This window comes from Plecotus auritus, assembly GCF_963455305.1.
Source record: "Plecotus auritus genome assembly, chromosome: X".
Taxonomy (NCBI): domain Eukaryota; kingdom Metazoa; phylum Chordata; class Mammalia; order Chiroptera; family Vespertilionidae; genus Plecotus; species Plecotus auritus.
Genome location: NC_137784.1, coordinates 77400223 through 77421964, shown reverse-complemented (window position 1 = coordinate 77421964; position 21742 = coordinate 77400223). Strand labels below are relative to the sequence as shown.

Here is a 21742-nt window from a genome sequence, read left to right as displayed (position 1 = left end):
TGGTTTATGAAAATTTATTGAGCTGATCACTTGTGATACAGGCAATTTTCAATATGTGTATTGTACTCTAATAAATATTTTTTTCTTTTTTAAAGTTTCTTTATTTTTCTTTCTTTCTTTCTTTTTTAATCCTCACCCAAAGGATATTTTTCCATTGATTCTTAGAGAGAGTGGAAGGGATGGGGAGAGACATAGAGAAACACCGATGTGAAAGAGACACATCAATCGGTTACCTCCTGCACGTGCCCCATGGCTAGTGATCAAGCCTGCAACCGAGGTATGTGCCCTTGACCAGAATCGAACCCATGACCCTTCAGTCCACGGGCCAATGCTCTATCCACTGAGTCAAACTGGCTAAGACAATTTTTTTTAATATAGAAGACAAAGATAAAAAGTAGGCCACCTTCCCTCCCTCCAGCTGAGCAACAAACTCTCTAGTCAGCATCATGAAAACTACTCAAGTATATCACAAATGATTTGACAAACATTTATGAGTAGTTCCTCCTATTCAATAATTCACTCATGGAACAAATATTTATTGAGCAGTGAATAAAATAGACAAAAAGGTCTGCTCTTATAAAGTTCACAATCTGTGTGCCATGTTGTGTTACCGAATACTTGGGTTATAAAAGGCTCAGTTCCTGCCTGGAAGAACTCAAGTCCATTGAATTATTATAAGAAAGGGGAAAGCATGCTTTATTATTTCCCCTTTTTTGAAAAGTATGTATAAACAGAATTCATTCATATTGCAATTAGTTTAGTTTATGAACAAAACCAGTATGATGTCAAAAGTAAAGGAGAGTCAACCATACTAATCATCATTCATCCACTCTTATATACCACAGGACAAGCCTCTCCCAATAATTTATAACCACGAGCTGGGCCCTATGTAGGTCTGTAGTTTGAATTTACACTTGTGATATGACCAAGGAAACCTCAAGCAAAGAATTTAAAGTGATTCTAGCTTAATTATACCCCCCCAGACAAATCAGATATCTAATAAGGGACTTCTATCTAAAATATAGAAAGAACACTTATGACCCAGTAATAAAAAGATAAGCAACTCAATTTAAAAATAGGCAAAAGATCTGAATAGACGTTTCTCCAAAGAAGATATATAAATAGCCAAGAAGGACATGAAAAGATGCTCAATATCACTAATCGTTAGAGAAATGTAAATAAAAGCCACAACGAGATACCACTGTATACCCACTAGAATGGATATAATCAGAAAGTCAGATAAATAACTATTGGTGAAGATGTGATGAAATTGGAACCCTCGTACACTTGGTGGGAAGGTACAATGGGGTAGCCAATGTGGAAAACAGTATGGTGGTTTATCAAAATTATAAACATAAGAGATACAGTAATTCCATTCCTAGGTATGTATCCAAAAGAATTGAAAGCAGGGACTTGAACATATACTTGTATGCCAATGTTCATTGCAGCATTGTTCATGTTGGCTGAAAAGTGGAAACAACTCAAGAATCAATCAACAGATGAGAGGATAAACAAAATGTTGCAGATAGATACAATGGAACATTATTCAGCCATAAAGTTCTGACACATGCTAAAACATGGATGAACCTTGAAGACATTATGATAAGTGAAAGAAGCCAAACATGAAAGAACAAATATTGTATGGTATCATTTATAAGAGATAACTAGAATAGGCAAATTCATAGAGACAGAAAGTAGATTAGAGGTTATCAGGGGTTGGGGGGAGGATAAATAGGGAGTTACTGCTTAGGGCAGTGGTCGGCAAACTGCGGCTCATGAGCCACATGCAGCTCGCGAGCCGCGGTTTGCCGCTCTATTGACTAATGAGTTTGCCGCCACTGGGATAGGGGCTTAATCACAAGGAACAACAACAGCCTGTAATTATTGGAATCGAGAGTCTAGGTCAGTGGTCGGCAAACTCATTAGTCAACAGAGCCGCAGTTTGCCGACCACTGGCTTAGGGTAATGAAATAGTTCTGGAAATAGTAGTGATATTATACAACACTGTGAATGTAACTAAAACCAATGAATTATATACTTAAGAATACTCAAAACTATCAAGGGCCCGGCTGGCATGGCTCAGTGGTTGAGCATCGACCTATGAACCAGGAAGTCATGGTTCGATTCCAGGTCAGGGCACATGCCTGGGTGTGGACTTGATCCCCAGTGGGAGGCATGCAATGATTCTTTCCCATCATTGATGTTTCTATCTCTCTCTCCCTCTCCCTTCCTCTCTGAAATCAATAAAAATATATTTTAAAAAACCAAAACTATCAATGTTATGTTATCCTATATAATAAAAGGCTAATATGCAAATTGACCAAATGGCAGAATGACCGATTGCTATGACATGCACTGACCACCAGGGGGCAGACATTCAATGCAGGAGCTGCCCCCTGGTGGTCAGTGTGTTTCCACAGGGGGAGCGCTGCTCAGCCAGAAGCCAAGCTCATGGCCGGAGACACTCTCACCTCCACAGAAGTGCTAAGCTGTCAGTTGAACATCCCCTGAGGGCTCCCAGACTGCAAGAGGGCACAGGCCGGGCTGAGGAATGCCCCCCATCCCCGAGTGCAGGAATTTCATACACCAGGCCTCTAGTCTATAATAATAATAGTGTAATATGCAAATTGACCAAATGACCAAAAAGCAGAATGACTGTCCAGACAACCTTCTGGACAACCACACTATGACACCCACTGGCTCCAGGCCAGCCAAGATGGGTGCGATGCAATTGGTTGGGGGCCCGGCCATTGCCCCATGATTGCCCTGCAGAGGGAAGCCCAGGCCATCGGCCAGCGGGGCAATCAATCGGGGGGGCTCCACAATCGCCCCAAAGAGGGAGGCCCAGGCCACCAACCAGTGGGCTGCAGCGGATGGGCGGGGACTCCCTCTTTGGAGGCAATCAATTGCAGGGCTCCTGGACTGTGAGAGGGCACAGGCCGGGATGAGGGACACCCCCGCCCCAGTGCACGATTTTGTGCACCGGGTCTCTAGTAGAATATAACAGGTTAAAAAATGAAGTGTTGATACATGCTACAACATGGATAAACCTTGAAAACATTATGCGAAGTAAAATAAGTTAGTCATAAAAGATTACAAATGATTCCATTTATATGAAATTTCCAGAATAGGTAAATCTCTAACGACAAAAAATAGACTAGGAGTTGCTTAGGAACACCTAAATAGGGAGGTGGGGGTGATAGCTAAAGGTAATAGGTTTTTTTGAGGTGATGAAAATGTTTTAAAATTTCCTATACTCATGGTTGCACATATCTGTGAACATACTAAGAAGTAGTGAACTGTATACTTTAAGAGGATGGATTGTGTTATATGTGAATTATACCTCAATAAAGATGTTTGTTTTAAGTATCGTGAGAGAAAAGAAACAACAGATTACAATTAGACTTATTCAACAACAATGGAAAGGAGTCCATGGAATACTACTGTCAATGTTCTGAAAGAATTTAACGCTAGAGTTCTACACACACCAAAACCAATTTTCAAGAACAAGGGCATACATAGTAAAAGACATTTTCTAACAAAGACTGAAAGTTTAGCATCAAAATATTCTCACTGAAAGAATATTCTAAAAGATATACTTTTTAGAAAAAAATAAAATGATCTAGATTGAACATCTGTGATGCTAAAATATTGGTAAATATGTAGACAAATCTAAACAAATATCAACTATGAAGATAAGAATAATGTCTACTTTATGTGTACAATATGGAAGAGGATGGAGAAAAATGAACTAGAACTAAAACCAGGCAGTAACATATAATCTGAGAGGGGTATAATCAGAGTTAAAGCATTCTAAGGTCCTGGTAGCACTCAAGATGAAGGTTAAGATAATGGTTACCTTTAGACTTTAAGGAAAAATAAAAAACACGCACTAGCTAGTTTGGCTCAGTGGACAGAGTGTCAGCCAGTGGACTAAGGGTCCCAGGTTCGATTCCGGTCAAGGGCACATGCCTGGGTTGCGGGCTTGATCCCCAGTAGGGGATCTCTCTCATCATTGATGTTTCTCTCTCTCTTTCCCTCTCCCTTCCTCTCAGAAATCAATAAAGATATATATTTTTAAAAGAATTAAAAATTAAAGTTGAGAAACATTTAAAATGTTTAATTCATTAAAAAATAATAAACCCACCTGACCGGTGTGGCTCAGTGGTTGAGTCAACCTAGGAACCAAGAGGTCATGGTTTGATTCCAGGTCAGGGCACATGCCCGAGTGCAGGCTCAATCCCCAGAAGGGGGTATGCAGGAGGCAGCCAATCGATGATGTTTCTCTTTCATTACTGTTTCTCTCTATCCCTCTCCCTTCCTCAATCTCTAAAATCAATAAAAACATTTAAAAATAGTAACCAATCTATTATATGCTAACTGATATACTTGAAGAAATATAACTATATATTCCAAAAACAGAAAAAATAGTAACAGATTGAGACTGTTTTATATTTTACATTATATATGCATGTTAACATAGGTACAATAACACCTAGAAAACACACACAGAATGTATTAATGTCCAAACAAGAACAGGAACACCATAATCAATCCAAAATAAGAGAGTCAGAGGGAAATAATCAGAAACTCATAGGTAATTTTGAAAGTTCAAAATAAGATATTTGAACTTATTTCTATTATATCAGTAATCACTACAAAGGTAAATAAACTAATTACCCAGGTAAAAGCAAAAAATCATAAAAAAGGACTTAAAAATAAATCCTAGTTAGTTATTTTTTAAAATAAATCCTAGTTAGTTATATGCTATTTAAAAGAGGCAGCTAAGGTTGAGCCTGTGTGGTTCAGAGGTTGAGTGTCAACCTATGAACCAGGAGATTGAAGTTCAATTCCTGGTCAGGGCACATGCCTGGCTTGTGAATTCGATCCCCAGTGGAAAGCATGCAGGAGACAGCCGATCAATGATACTCTCTCATTATTGATATTTCTATCTCTCTCTCCCTCTCCCTTCCTCTCTCTGAAATCAATAAAAAAACATATAAAAATATTAAAAGAGGCATCTAAGGCATGTGAGGGAAAAAATATTTTTTTTAAAAACCAAGATAGAAATAAACCAAGCAACTACTAGCCAAAATAAAGTCAGAGTAGCAGTGTCAATATCAGACAAAATAAACTAAAACAAAAAGCATTTCTAACAACAAAGGGTTACTTCATGATAAAAGGTTTGATTCAACAGGACGATATGAAAACTATAATTGTGCATACACCTAATAATAGACTAAAATATATAGCAAAAATTGGCATAACTTTAAGGAAAAACTGACAATTTTGCCTTCATAGTGGGAGATTTTCACCATAACCTTATTCAGTAATTGATAGATGGGCAAAGACAACAAATTCCAATTCAAAAAACTCTATTCCCTCACTCTACTTCAGCAACTCATATCATAACTCTGAGTCTGGTCAACACACTGAACCATCCCCTCCTAAAATCTTTTTTTAAAATATATTTTTATTGATTTCAGAAAGGAAGGGAGAGGGAGAGAGAGAGAAACATAAATGATGAGAGAGAATCACTCCCTCACACTGGGGATTGAGCCAGCAACCCGGGCGTATGCCCTGGCCAGGAATCGAACCGTGACCTCCTGGGTCATAGGTCGACGCTCAACCACTGAGACATACCGGCCGGGCTGAAATCTTCAACTCCAATGCTACTTTCTATGATTCCAGCTTTTAATCCCAATACATGTCTTGAATGTCACCAAGGTATCATGAACCTTAACTGTGTGGGCTTCCTATCTGCAGTATTCTGTTTTCACCTTCTTCCCCTTTTCTCTCTAGACGCCCTGGTCCATCAGCTCAATCACTCTCTTGCCTCCTTGTCTGACCCTGGACAAATTACCGTGCTTCCCGAAAATAAGACATCCTCCAAAAATAAGACCTACTTACATGTTTCCTTGAGTGAAATATAAGGCATCCCCCGAAAATAAGGCCCCAGGCTCTGTCTCAGAATGAAAATTAATTTACCATAAACTGGTCACTAGGGCCGCCCCGACTGGCATCTAGCAACCAGTGACGTTATGCGGAGTCCTGACGTCACTGCTGTGTGGAGGTCGGAGTGAGCGGTGAGCGCGGGGCGGGAGAGAGGAGGAGACTTTCGCAGATGCGTGTAGAAAAACAGGATTAGATAGAGCGGACGGGACGCGGCGAAGGTGGTGAGTGCTGGTCTGTCTCTGGTGACACTACCTGATGCTCGCGGCCGCCTTCATGATGACTGAAGGTTCTCAGTCAGTGGCAGACCCTGCTCCAGCCCAGATCCAGGCCCCAGCAAGCCCAGTGACAGTCCCCAGGCAGGCCCCAGGGGGTAAATGTCTGATAAAGGGGTAGGGGGGATGTCTGGTGAAGGTGTTCAGTGGCACAGGGGTGGGGGGAAGGGGATCACTTAAAATGACACAGGAGGATCAGAGGGGGCAATCAAAATGACACAGGAGGATCAAAAGGGGTTACTAAAATGGTAATCCCCCCTCTGATTCTCCTGTGCCATTTTGATTCCCCGCTCTGATCCCCCCTGTGTCATTTTGAGTGATCCCCCTCCCCCCACCTTGATACCCCAATTCCTTTTTTTTACCCCTAGAAATGAGCGCAAAAAGAAAAAGCTACTCTGTGGAGTACAAGAAAGGAATCGTGGAAGACTCTTAGGGCCAAAATCTTACTGCTTTCTGCAAAGAGAAGATGTTGAGTATCTGATTGGTCCGAAAATGGCGAGCAGAGTATGGTAACCTCATTGAACAAGTGGACAAGGGAAATGCTAAAAAGCGCAAGTGTGGATCAGGTCAGCAACCATTATTTTCCGAGCTGGAAGACCTGATCTGTGAATGGGTTGTTGACAGGAGAGCAAAGGCTTTGGTTGTGAATAGGGCTCAGATTCAAGAATTTGCCCTTGCAATGACACCACAGTTTGACATAGCCCCCGAAGACTTCAAAGCATCACAACACTGGCTGGATAATTTCCTTCAGCGAAGTGAACTGTCTTTAAGATCTACAACATTGTTTAGGTTGGAAGATACTCAAGTTATTAAGCGAGCACTTGCATTCAAGTCCTTTATTGATGATGCTGACTTCTCTAAATACAGTCTTTCCAACATGATTGCTATGGATGAAACTGCAGTGTTTATGGGCCAATCATCTCAAACAACAATTGAACAGCAGGGTGCCTCCTTAGCGTACATTCCCTCCACTGCTTACGAAAGTGCACTGTGTTTCCTGTATTTTGGCAATTCGTCTGGATGGCACTAAAATCCCACCTTTAATCATTTCTAAGGGCAAGAAGGAAAAGATTGAACGTGTTTTGAGCGTTTTTATTCTTGAAACTGAAAAAGCCTGGGCCACACAAGCAGTTAGAAGGAAGTGGGTCGATTTAATGCTGCCGCTTGTTATGTGAGGGAGCCAAAGAGGTTTGCTAGTCTGGGATGCAGCCAGCACTCACCGCGCTAAAGACATGAAGACATTTCTTCATGAAAGAAAAATAGATCAGATAATGATTCCCACAGGAATGACGGCCTATCTCCAGACTCTTGATATTGCAATAAACAAGCCATTCAAAGACAATTTGCGCATGGAAATTAATGACTACATTGAAAATAGAATGGAGAGAAATCAGCGTGGAAACTTTGTGAAACCTAAACTGCAAGAAGTTGTGACTTGGGTGAAGAATTCATGGGAGAAAATCACTGACAGTTGCATTGCAAATGCACTGCGAGCAGGCTACCTTGACAAGAAGTACTCATTTAAAGACAGTGCTATTGCTAAACATGAGAGATTTGGTCCACTGATTCTGAAAGAAATGGAGTCACAAGAAATTCACCAGGAAATTCAGGAATTGGATTGTTATGATGATGTTCCAGAAGATGATGACATGATTGTCATTGAATAAATGAGTAAATTCTTGATACTGTAGGATTCACAGTTTGTCTGGTTTGTGTTGACAACTACCGTACTACCGTACCGTATACAGGTAATAAATTTCCTTTATTTTCATTTAACAATAAATGTGTACCGTATTCTTCTTCATGGAAAAATAAGACATCCCCTGAAAATAAGACCTAGCGTGTCTTTGGGGTCAAAAATTAATATAAGACACTGTCTTATTTTCGGGGAAACACGGTACCTACCCTTGCATATTAGTAACATTACAAATTTGTTCTCTGTAACATCATCTGGTCCTTCAAAACTTCTGCATCTCTAATCATCTACTATGCCCATTTCCATCAGGAGCTATTTCAAAATTTACACTCTCTCCTTAAACATGATATTCTATTTTCCCCTCTTCACACTCAACAGAAGACTTTGCCTCTTGACTGAAAAATCACCAAGATCACCAGTCAGGAATTCCTTCAATTGTGTCACTTACTAACCAACAAATTTGTTAGCAGCAACACTCATCCTTTTTACTTATTGTCAGGAGAGGTACCTCTCTCCCTGTTGAAAACAAATTTCTGTAATTCTAACCCTGATCCCTAGTCTTATTCTGATACCTCTCCTCTATACCCCCATAGAACCCTATGGATACTATCACAGGATTCATCATACTGTACTTATATTTTCCCTTACTACATGTAAAGATCTTAGAGGCTCAGCCTCTTACTAGTGGCTTTCCTTAGCAAAGCTACCTAACTTTCCAGGCCTCAGTTGTCTCATCTCTAAAATGGAAATGATATAATTTTCTATAAATCCTTGCTCTAGTCATGTGACCCTACGTAATTATTTGATTTCTCTGTGCCTCAGATTCCTCATCTCTAAAATGGAAATAAAAGTGGTATGTATTTCACACTTACAGCACATTTCAGTTTGGCCTAGCCACATTTCCAGTGCTCACTAGTCATATGATATCAGTGGCTATCGTATTGCACAGCACAAGTACAAAAAATAGCAGGTGCTCAATAAATGTTCTGCTCCCAAGAATATTGAAGTAAGCCCAGCCTGTGTGGCTCAGTGGTTGAGCATTGACCTATGAACCAGGAGGTCACAGTTCAATTCCTGGTGAGGGCACATGCCTGGGTAGTGGACTCCATCTCTATTGGAAAGCATGCAGGAGGCAGCTGATCTCTCTCATCATTGACATTTCTATCTCTCTCTCCCTCTCCTTTTCTCTATGAAATTAATAAAAATATATCTTAAAACAAAAAGAATATTGAAGTAAGGCCCTGACCAGGTAGCTTAGTTGGTTAGAGCAGTGGTCGGCAAACTCATTAGTCAACAGAGCCAAATATCAATAGTACAACGATTGAAATTTCTTTTGAGAGCCGAAAACTGACTTCTGCGCATGGGCCATGAAGTTTCAATCACACTATACGTGCACGCCCACACGTGGTATTTTGTGGAAGAGCCACACTCAAGGGGCCAAAGAGCCGCATGTGGCTCGCGAGCCGCAGTTTGCCGACCACTGGGTTAGAGCATTGTTCCAATATGCCAAGGAAACATACAAGAATCAACCAATGAATGCATAAGTAAGTGGAACAACAAATTGATGTCTCTCTGTTTCAAAATCAAGTAAAATAAGAATATATAAGTAAGAAGAAAAGAAGTTTCAAACTCTCAGAACCAGAAAAAAATACTTTACATAGTCTTCTAACATGTCTTTCTTTTACATTCTAACATATCTGAAAATAGGACTAATCCTGTCATCAATGTTATGTGACAGTATTAATAGCAGAATTCTTTCATAGTGGCTCATAAGATAATGATGCATCTTACAACTGAAGGTATCTTGGAGTTCATGAAATACTGTATCTATATATAAATCACCTAGTGCCTGGTATATAATCTTCACATGAGTTAACTATTATGTCTTATTCATATTTGTATTTCCAATACTACTGGTAGTTCAATACCTGGCATAGTATGTATTTAATATATTCCTTCCAAACTATCTCCTTCTCACAAATTTCCTTTCAGTGTCAAAGCTACCATCATTGAGTTATGCTGACTTATAAACACAGATCTTTATTTCTTGACCCTTCCCTTAATCCAATTTAAGTACCTGCTCATGTCAATTCTTCCTTTATAATTTCCCCTAAGACACATACTTTCAATTTTTTATTCTCACTGCCACCACCTTGGTCTACGATAGTGAGTCTCAAACTTTTTAGTCTCATATTTACATTCTTAAAAAATTAGAGACCCCCCAAAAAGCTTTCATTTATATGGATTATATCTACTAGTATCAATATTCATATTAGAAACTTTAAATATTTATTACTCATTAAAAATAATAAACACAATACATGCTAATATAAATGATATATTTTGTGAAAAATAACTATATTTTCCCAACAAAAAATTGACTAGAGTGGCAAAGACTTACATTTCTACAAATTTCTTCAATGTTTCTGACTTAATAGAATACAGTTAGATTCTCTGCTTCTTCCTTGAACATGTTACGATATGCTGTTCTATTTTGACTATTGCCAGATGAGAGGGGGGTCAGGGAGATGGGTGAACAAGGTGAAGGAATTAAGAAGTACAAATAGGTAGTTACAGAACAGTCATGGGGATGTGAAGTACAGCATAGGGAACATAGTCAATAATATTGTAATAACTATGTATGGTGTCAGATATGTACTAGATTTATTGGGATGATCATTTAGTAACATATAAAATATTGTATTTCATCTGTAATTGAAAAATAAAAAATTATTAAAGTTAAAAAAAGCTATGTTGTTCTTATTGAAGTACATGAAGAAAACCTAGCCTCACACAGATATGTAGGAGTATTTTAATAGCCTTTTCAGAAAATCGTGAGTAGTAGTCTTTGGCACTACACAAAAACTTGATTTTTAGCAGCAATGCGGATTCTGAAACCTTATCAATGAACATTTACTCTGTTCCACTAAAATTCATTGATATATCTTGCATTTTGAATGAATTTTTTATTCATGCATGATTTTATATCCTCTAGAATATATTGGTTCACTGAGTTCCAAATATTGACACATTTAATTACACAATATCTAAAAGTCACATTCATAACAAACTGACATACCTTGATGTGGGGTTGGGGGGACGAGAAGAGAATGTATTTACTTATATGCATAGCCCATGGACACAGGCAATAGGGTAGTGAAGACGTGGGGCGGAGTGAGGGCTGGAGAAGGGGGGAAATGAGGGGAGAAATGGGAGATATCTGTAATACTATCAACAATAAAAAATATATTTAAAGTTTAAAAAGTAAAAATAAAAATTATATTCATGTCCTGGCTGGTGTTGCTAAGTGGTTAAAGCATTGATGAACACACCAAAGGGTTGCAGATTTGATCCCCAGCCAGGTGGCACAAGAGGCAACTAATCGATCTGTCTCTCTCACATCAATGTTTCTCTCTCTCTCTCTCTCTCCCCTCCCCCTTCCTCTCTTCCACTCTCTCTAAAAAAAAAATCAATGAAAAAAATATCCTTGGGTGAGGATTAACAACAACAAAAATGCTTAAAAAATAAATATCACATTCATTAATACTGCTACTACCAATCTCATCAGAATAGTCTTTTAAGTCTTTTTTTAATATATTTTTATTGATTTCAGAGAGGAAAGGAGACAGTGAGATAGAAACATCAATGATGAGAATCATTGATTAGCTGCCTCTTGCATGCCCCCTATGGGGGTCCAGCCCACAACATGGGCATGTGCCCTTAACTGGAATCGAACCCATGACCCTTCAGTCTGCAGGCTGACACTCTATCCACTGAGCCAAACCAGCTAGGGCTCTTTAAGTCTTTATGTAAGTTGTAAAGTTTACAATGGCAGATACAAATTTTCTAAACTTTTAATATTTATTTGAAAGCTCAAACTTTATCATTGGCAACAAATATTGCCATTTGTTTTCTTTGAAATGACAGGCTCACTGTCTGCCAAATGCCCATGTCTGAATAAACATAGTTTATATGTCAGTCATTCTTCCAATTTAAAATGGTATTTCATGAAAAAAGGCTAATAGTTTAGCTCACAACTCAATCATACAAGTGCTTCTCCTCAAAATACCTATTGTACTTTGGTATGCAGAAGAGATTTATTTGTACTTCCAATTTCATCACACAGAATATTAAAGACATATTTTAAAGGTTGAAATTTAATAAAACTAATGAGTTAATTTTTACTACTTCATTTGGGACATGCTTAAGTGAAACTAGCATTCTTGTTTTTTACTGCAGTGAAGAATACAATGACCACTAGTACAGTTTGGGTCCACTGTCCTGATTTGGGCTAAGGCACCAGCAGTTTTAACCACCATTGCTTTAGCACCATCAGTGCAAATGCAAACACAGTGAAAATAGCACATAACATCTTGATATTGCTATGAAAATAATTTTGACCTTTCAGACCTCCTGAAAGGTCTCAGGGAGCCTTAAAGGGACCACAAACCATTTGAGAATCACCAGTCTACAACTTCATGTTGTACCTAGATTACCATATTAGTCCCCTAACTAGTTTTCCTGACTCTGGCCTCCCTCCTAGTTCATACCCTCTGGCATAACTAGATACAGCTTCCTACAATGTTCCTTTCAACATGTTCTGCCCAAACTTTTTCAATGATTTCCCCACTGGATAGAGGATAAAGTTCAATTCCTTAGCATCACATTCAGAGACCTCTACAATCTCTTCTCACCCAACTTTTCAAGCCTTACCACCCACCACCGCCTGACACCAACTGTAAGTCAGTCAATTAGACACAATGTACACATCTCAGAACTTTGCTTGAAATATTCCTGTCAAACATCATTTCTTTTTATCAAATCTCAAATCCTGTTCAATCTTCAAGGCACAGCTCAATACCCAAACACTTTATAATGCTTTTTCTAATCACTTTGGTTTACAGTTTTCTCTGCCTTCTAGGAAATATCACAGCAATTATTCTCCTCACACTATTATATACTGTCTTTGGTAATTTAATTATTGAGTTATTTAACTTAATGTGCTTTCCTTAATCCCCCAAATGGAGTATAAATCCCTGGAATACAGAAACCATCTGCTAAACTTTTAATCTTCTGCATTGCCTAGTGCAGTGGTCGGCATGTGGCTCGTGAGCCGCGGTTTGCCGCTTTGTTGACTAATGAGTTTGCCGACCACTGACCTAGACTCTCAATTCCAATAATTACAGGCTGTTCTTGTTCCTTGTGATTAAGCCCCTATCCCAGTGGTCGGCAAACTCATTAGTCAACAGAGTTTGCCGACCACTGGCCTAGTGCAATGCAATGAACACAGTGGAAATGTCAATTGCCGCAGTTTGCCTACCACTGGCCTAGTGCAATGCAATGAACACAGTGGAAATGTCAATTTTTAAAAATTAGAGGAATTTGGTTAGATAAATGGTTCACATGGTCTGCGAAGATGGTCTTTGAAGTCTTCCAGGTGGACAGTAGATTGTTTTCTTAGAATTATTCATGTTTTCAATGGGAGTAATTTATGCTATTTAATCAAAATCAGTCTACTGGCATCTCATGAAAAGCAACCCTCTCCTTCTCATTAATTCTGATGAGGATTTTGCAGTGTTAATCAAGAAAATGTAGAATAAATGACCCAAAGGACATCATGTAAGTGGTTTAAAAGGGAAAAGATGGCAATCACTGCTCTCAGTCAGCAAAGAGACTCCAATGCAGAGTTAACTATATTTGTAACACTGTATTTCCTTGAAAGAATATATAAAGCAAAAATGGTAAAAAAATTATATTTGTTAATCTGAGACAGGTGCAAGGGTATAATGTTATTTTTTATACTTTTCTATGTTTGCTATCTTTTCAAATAAGGAAAAACACATTGTATGGCACTTTGAAGCACATGTGGTGCATCAATATACAAGCACATACCATTTGATTGATACATGATGCTCTTCAATTTTTACTTACCAGTGCATCATCTTGCAATGAAGCAAAAAAGAAGCCATAGAGCAAGTTAATTTTCTCCTTGTGATCAATGAAGTCAAACATTGCAACCAGCCAACGATAAAAAAGTACCTATTGAGAGACAAATGCTTATCTTTAGAGAAATACAAGTGGCACAGAAGAAATTAACCCCAACCCCCTCAGGGCTGTTTTAGAAGCCTCTAGCACAAAGCCGGTTGGTAGATTTTCTCTCTCAGTAAAAATTTCTGTTTGAACAGAGTCCTTGCATCAAGCTATATTGTTCCAAAACCATAGGCTTTGCACAAAAGGCCAGTGCCATTACTCCATAAGTAGCTCGTCCTTGCCAGCCCTTAAGTGGTTCTGAAGGACTTATCATCAAAGTGTTTAAAAAGATTACCTTAGTGCTACTACAACACTTGCCAACACAAAGCCAGGAAACCGCCTTAACCACAGAATCTTCTGATATTAGAGTTGCTGGAATCATGCATCTCAATATCCGAGAGTTTACAGCACTCCCTGAAAAGCAGACAAACTCTAAATTAAACTGCATTTTAGTATCTTGAACCCTTACTTACTCACCCTTGGTCCTAAAAATCTCACTTAATATTGAATGCAATAAAAAAACATGAACAAGCCCTAATGGGTTTGGCTCGGTGGATAGAGTGCTGGCCTGCGGACTGAAGGGTCCCAGGTTCAATTCTGGTCAAAGGCATGTACCTTGGTTGGAGGCACATCCCCAGTAGGGGGTGTGCAGGAGGCAGCTGATCGGTGTTTCTCTCTCATCGATGTTTCTAACTCTCTATCCTCTCCCTTCCTCTCTGTAAAAAATCAATAAAATATATTAAAAAAACCATGAACAATATTTGACATCTTTTATCATCATTACAAAACACAGTTTGAAAAAAAATGTACCTTTACCTTCTAATATAAATTATAAAGCAAATTCTTTGGCTCTAATGTTTCTATTTGAAAAGGGAGGATGAGTTCAAGGTTTCTTTTTGGGGTGATGATATGTTTGGCAATTAGAGAGTGGTGATGGTTGCACAAATCTGTGAATGTGTGTGTGTGTTTTTAAAAAACAACAACAACCAGGAATTGGATGCTTCAAAAGTGTGAATTTTATGGTATGTGAATTATATCTCAAAAAAACACTCACCAGAAAATTTCAAGGATTATTCTTTTGTTATTATTTTTAATGCACAATAGACTCTGATTTATTTAAAGCTACTGACAGACATCTTACATGGACTGCTACATTTAAGAATAAATAAATATATTTGTATACTCCACCCCCCCCCCAAAAAAAAGTGGAGAGGATAACAGAATAAACAGCTATCCTTGGAATTAGATGGCAGTAATATTCTAAACTGATCCAATTTTTCAATAATACTCTCTGGCTTCCACGATATCCTCCCATCTGGCAAGAGAAGTGATTTTACAAAGAGCTTTGTATACACCCTATATTAAATTCTGCTTATTAAGGCTTTAAGAATTAAATAGGTATCTCATTAATTTCTTCTTTTGTATTTAAACATTGTTTTATTCACATTCTTGTGTGGTGAGCATAACCATTCAGTGAAGAAACACTAGTCTTAACTTCTCATGCAAGTAGAATTCTCAAAAACATCTTGGATGCATGTGTCTTTAACCACTGTTTTAAATGCCTTAAAGTGTGGCAATTACCTTCATTCACTATAATAACACTGTTCTCATCTTCTCCCACAAGTAGCATTCTTAGAAACATCTTATATGTCTTTAAACAATTTTATATGCATTATAGCATGGTGATCACATCCATTCACTGAAATAAGGCTGTTCTTTACTTCACTTGCAAGTAGCATTCTCAGAAACATCTTATACATGTGTCTTTTTTTCCCTGAGGGTGAAGACCTCTATTTATTTTTTAAATAAAAATTGTATATATTTAATACTATGTATGACATGATGGTATGATATACATATACATAGTGAAATAACTACTACTCAGGCTAATTAACATATTATCTCCTCACATAGCTACCACTTTTTTGTGTGTGGTAAGAGCACCTGAAATCTACTCTTAGCAAATTTCAAGTATTCAATGCAGTATTAACTATAATCATCATGTAATACATGAGATTTCTAGATTTATTCATCCTAACTGCAATAATATATCTCTATCAATTTCTACCACATCATTCTGTGGAGAAGAAAGGAAGCAGTGATGGCAGATAATGAATCACAAGAATAAAAACCTCTGCTTTCCACTCTGTAGTTCCTTGTTTTTATTTCTCTTTTTACCCCCACTCCCATCCCCTAACCCAGTGGTCGGCAAACTCATTAATCAACAGAGCGGCAAACCGCGGTTTGCCGACCACTGCCCTAACCCTTCTAAAATTTAAAACAGTCTGACCACTAACACTTTACACATGTACCAAATTCAAAGGGGGTTATTCAATACAGTCTATTCTTACGTCCCAGTGACTTGGAAATTAACTTCTAGAATCTAAAATTAAAGTCTCTTTACACCTAATTATGACATTTGTATCACACCTGTCCCTGAATACACATTACAACTGAGCAAAAAGAGTTACATGTAAAGATCTAATAGTGATGGGGAATATCATAGATATAACTAAAAGGGGGAAAAGCAGTTAAGGAAGGCACATTTAACATCACCAAATTCCAGGTTAACAAAAAATTAAAAGATAGACTAAAAAGCTAGAGACTGTTTTTTCCAATCATATATAGCCCAGCTGGCGTGGCTCAGTGGTTGAATGTCAACCTATGAACTAGGAGGTCATGGTTCAATTCCTGGTCAGGGCACATGCCCAGGTTGCAGGCTCGATCCCTAGTGTGGAAGAGGCAGCCGATCAAATGATTCTCTCTCATCATTGATATTTCTATCTCCCTCTCCCTCTCCCTCTGAAATCAATAAAAATATATTTTAAAAAATAAATAAATCATATATACAAGTTTCTAAGTCTGCGGCCTGCATTTTGAAAGTGGCATGCATTTGCCATAAGGCCTGGCAAATGTCATAAAAACCTTCTAACCATTAATTCCTGATATATCAAAAAAGAAAAGAGAAATTTCAAAATAGAAAATATCTGTACATTCTATATATGTTTTAAGGGCAGAAGGTATAGAGAGAATTGTTCTTGATAGACACTAATCAGTTAAACAGATTCCTGGAAAGATATTAGAACCAAACAATCTGAAACCACTTACAAGAAAAAGAGCCAATTTTTTTTCAAAATCTTTTTTTAAAGAGATATTTTTAATATGTATTTTTGTTGATTTCAGAGAGGAAGGGAGAGGGAGAGAGAGATAGAAACATCAATGATGATAGAGAATCATCAACTGGCTGCCTCCTGCAAGCTCCCCACCGGGGACCAAGCCCACGATCCGGGCATGTACCCTAACCGGGAATTAAACCATGACCTCCTGGTTAATAGGTTGACGCTCAACCACTGAGCCACGCCGGCCAGGCTAAGAGACAATTTTATTAGGTTAAATTTAACTTTATAGGAAAACACAGAGAACTAATCAAGTAAAAGCAAAGAACTGAAATACCTGGGAGTCATATATTGAATTCAGCTAGTAATATGTTGTTGCTTTACAATACACACATACACACACCCCTATAAGCATGATGCTAGTGTATACACAAAAAAACACAATATGCAAGGACCAGGAAATAGTATACAAAATATCCAGTTTTGATAATTGTCTTAATTCTCAAAAACAAAACAAAACAAAAAAACAGGTAGAAAAACTGATAACAATAACCCTAGAAGGTAAGTTAGGAGGTCTGAATTCTCCAGTGATAGCTCTGACATTTAAGCAAGTCTCTTTAACGACTCTGGGCCTCAATTTCCTCACCTTTAAAATGAAGATGTACAGGGTCTAAAATACCTTTCAAGTCTAAATGTAAATGAGAGTAGGTTAAAACATTTTTCTCAAATAAAAAGAATACTGACCAGATGTTATTTCTTTCTAAGAACCCCACCCCCACGTCCATTCCAAATGAACTTAGAACAGGAAAGGAAGCATTTACATTAAAAAAAGCATCTTGACTGTTAAGGTCATAGATGGTGGAATGGAGATAGCATCAACAGGGACATGTCATAGATAAGTGAACCTAAAGGCAATGAAGTAGACCATATTATCTTTTAAGGTGCCTTCCAGCAACATTATTTAAATTATATGTATTCTTCTTAAGAGAAATACTGAAAATGTCTCGCATGTATTTCGTAAGAAGCGTCTATACAGTTTACTTGTAAAGATATGTGATAACTAGACATTTCAACATTCGTACACAGAAACTTTTGGTTCATAAGGTTATTTGAATGTAAGAAATTACAATTTTTATTTTATGAAGAGAATAGTAAAAATAAGAACTGCAGCTGATTCCAATGAACAACCTAATTCAAAGTCTGGGAGGCAAAACTAATAGCAAACTCATTTATCCTCTTGACATACCAAATTTGCCACTGAGTGCCACATTTAATAGGATGTCAATTTCTTCTGGAGCTAAACCATTCTTCCAAGCCACACTTTCCACAGTTTTCAAGTGTTTTTCCAAGGTTTTATCTTTACTCCGTGAAGTTTTAAAGGGACCTGGAAAAAGGAACCATATTAAATAGTGGGGCCTTTAAAATTCTTTCAGTCTCTAGCCTCAACAATTACAATTTGGGATACTTTAAAGGAATAGCTTTATGCATAAAATATCTTCCTAAAAGTCCTTCAAAGCTTTTTAAACTCTAGAATATTTTTTTGCAAGGCAAATATCTTTACTCTTGCAGGAGGGTGTGCACACACATGGTATGGGAGCACACGCACGGTATGGGAGCACACGCACATTGAGCAGGCATCTGCTAGGGCTTTTGTTCCTGTCCCTCACTCTTGATTGGAAGAGCTTAGGCACCCAGTCTTGCATGATCAGCTAATTTAAAGGAAGGGGTTGACCTTTGCCGTTTCAAAATGGCAGCCTCCAGAAGAGCTGCAAGCCACGGAGCCAAAATGGTGGCTGCCTAAACTCCCTTCTTTGACAGAAAAGATTACTTGTTTATTCTCACAATTCTCCCTTTTCTTATCTCTTTTCTTCAAACTCAGCTAACATGCATTGACTTTCATGCTCTGCAGTGTCTAGGAGAAGATTATTTTTCTATTTGGTCAATGAGGTTTCAATTAACCTTTAGATAAGACCGCTCATACACGAGAGATGATATAATATCCCACCACTGTCATTCCCTTCCATTCTGTGAACCATTGCTAAATTGGAGAAAGGATCCTCAATTTAAGAATTCTCAGCTAACTCATTAGCTAAAGCTGTCAGTCCCTGTGGGGCCTCAATGATGGTTCTGTCTGGCTGTGCTGTCAGGGATGAATGTATAACACTGACCCCCACATTACACATATTAAGGCCAACCTATTCTCCCAGGTCATCCTGCTGGTGGCATCTAGTTGTTCAGCTATCCCTTTAACTGCATCTCGAGTATAGTTAACAAGCCTTTGCTGGTTATAGTAAATATAATTTATCCAATCCACATTCTTGTTTACAGTGGACCACCAGAACAGGACAGATTCTAACCCTGCAGCAATCTGATTTCTAGCCTTAAACTCATTTGGCACTCCTCTTGGAATCCCAATGGAATCTGTGTATAAATGGAGAGCCCCTTGGACTCTCTCTTCTTCCTAATCTGTCAGTCCATTGAGAAAGGTTTACGATATGCCAAAGTGAAAGGGATAGCCAATTGTATCAGAGTGCAAAGTCCACTCCATTTGCTGGGCAAGGCCACAAGTCAGGGTCCCCCATAACACCACCAGACATCAGCATGGGGTAGCGACAGTGCAGCATGATTGGCTTCTGAGGATACTAGGCCATTTATGCATCCGGATAAATTTCCCATAAAGTCCAAGTACTATTCCCCCCACACCTTGAGAGGCAGAGGTATAGTTTATATTGGAGAATGGGCGCCAGATCGTTTTGGGGGACCCTTGCTCTTTACCTAAACAAGGAGAGAGTCTTACAGGAAGCGTTTCCCCAGGCGGTTTCCTCCTGACACAGGGCAAGCACACATTCCATCCGGTTACTGTCTGAGGTCCATCTGAATGAAAATGGGACCACTTGGCCTCTAGCCTGCCGCAAGCGTAACAGTCGCTTTTATTTAGGGCGAATATTTAATCCATTCCACCCAGGCATTCGCTCCCTTATATCCTACTTCTATTTGCATGGTGGTGGCAGTGGCCTAGGGGCTTAATCACAAGGAACAACAACAGCCTGTAATTATTGGAATCAAGAGTCTAGGGCAGGGGTGGGCAAACTTTTTGACTCGAGGGCCACAATGGGTTCTTAAACTGGACCAGAGGGCCGGAACAAAAGCATGGATGGAGTGTTTGTGTGAACTAATATAAATTCAAAGTAAAGGAGCGGAGGGGAGAGCAAGAGAACCGGATAGAACAGCCGGATCCGGCCCGCGGGCCGTAGTTTGCCCAAGGCTGGTCTAGGGGGATCAAACTCTAGGATATTTAACAGCAATAGCACCTTCAGTGAGGAAAACTAAATCATGCCTTGGCATCTCTGCTCTAAACTAAGTAAAAACACTGATTTTAGACTATAAGTTGTTCCAGCACTAGGGTATGATTCCCAAACTTTGAAATTATCTTAGGAGCCTTTACAAAATCCCAATGCCCAGGTTGCATCCCATACCAATAAAATCAAATTGTCTAAGAGTGGATGCCAGGCATCAGTGTGTTTTAAAGATTTTCAGGTGATTCCAATGTGCAGCAGTTTGGAAACCGCTCTGCCAGGAACGTGCTTTGCTGTTGTATACCTAGTATCTAGCATACCCATATGTAGTCAGAGCTCAAGAAATGTCTATTAAGCAGAGAAAAGCATTAATGAGCAAAAATATGCTCTCCTTTAAAATTCCTCAGCAAAGAAGTCTAGAATATTTGATAGAAATAGGACTTTCATAAGGAAAACCATCTGGCTTACCTTTCTCAAAGTATCTTACTGCTATTTGCAGAGCATCTTCTGCTTGCTCATCAGCATCAGCTTGTTCAGAATCTTCCACTGGACTGTTTTGTCCATGTTTCAAGATGCTCTTTGAGTTGCTTAGGTCCTCTTTCAGTTTCCAAGCCAAGAGATTAGTCTGATTACTATGTTGCGAAGTTCTTGGTGTCTGAGAGTTCTTAACTCTCGTATGAGTTGACATTACTGCACATGTTCTATACAGAGACAAGTGTCATTACCATTAACCAACCAAATTGTCCCTTTCTACTCCACAAAGACAAGGACCACATCTGAATGTATTCTAAACATTTAGTACATAGTACCTAACATACAACAAGTACACCATAAAAAACCTGACAAAATTCTGGACAACAAAATTTATAGGTTAGCTTTCTCAGAAAGCCTTTGACCTAAGTAGGAATAGAGAGAAACAACTCTCCAAGTTAACACTGACCAGCTGAACTGGCCTTCCTGGAGGAAAATAAAACAGTAGGAGTATGGGTAACATAGCAATTCTCTTAAAATGGCTATATCTAATAAGCGTGTCCAAAATTAAGCCATCTCATGAACTCAATCTTACTTTCTCCAATCACTCCTATTTTTCTCCACCTCTCTTTAATGTTACTTTTCATCTTTTATGTTCCCTACTTTATCAGTGCTAAGTTAAAATTGCATAGTTCAAAAGTCAAACTGGTGTGCAAACTAAGAATTATCAGAACAGAAAAATTCCCCATTAATTAACTCACTTATTCAACATCATCTATATTCCAAGCACAGTTCTAGCTACCAGGGATAAGCTAATATAATAGTCAAGGTCTCTGCTCTCATGAAACTTATGGGGATAGGGAGGAGTGTGAGAGTCGATAAATAAGTATATAGCTAATAGTGAAC

General features: G+C 38.6%; 1 protein-coding gene across 1 annotated transcript in view; it reads right to left on the bottom strand.

Moving 5' to 3' along the window:
• The window catches only part of CENPI (centromere protein I), a 65855-nt gene that overhangs the window by 42390 nt on the left and 1723 nt on the right, over nt 1–21742 (bottom strand). Inside the window, exons 2-5 of the mRNA XM_080651910.1 lie at nt 20834–21066; nt 18316–18453; nt 14249–14367; nt 13855–13962 (exon numbers count right to left, since the gene is read on the bottom strand). Coding sequence (XP_080508036.1) covers nt 13855–13962; nt 14249–14367; nt 18316–18453; nt 20834–21053 — 585 coding nt within the window. The 5' untranslated portion in view covers nt 21054–21066. The remainder of the gene's footprint in view (nt 1–13854; nt 13963–14248; nt 14368–18315; nt 18454–20833; nt 21067–21742) is intronic.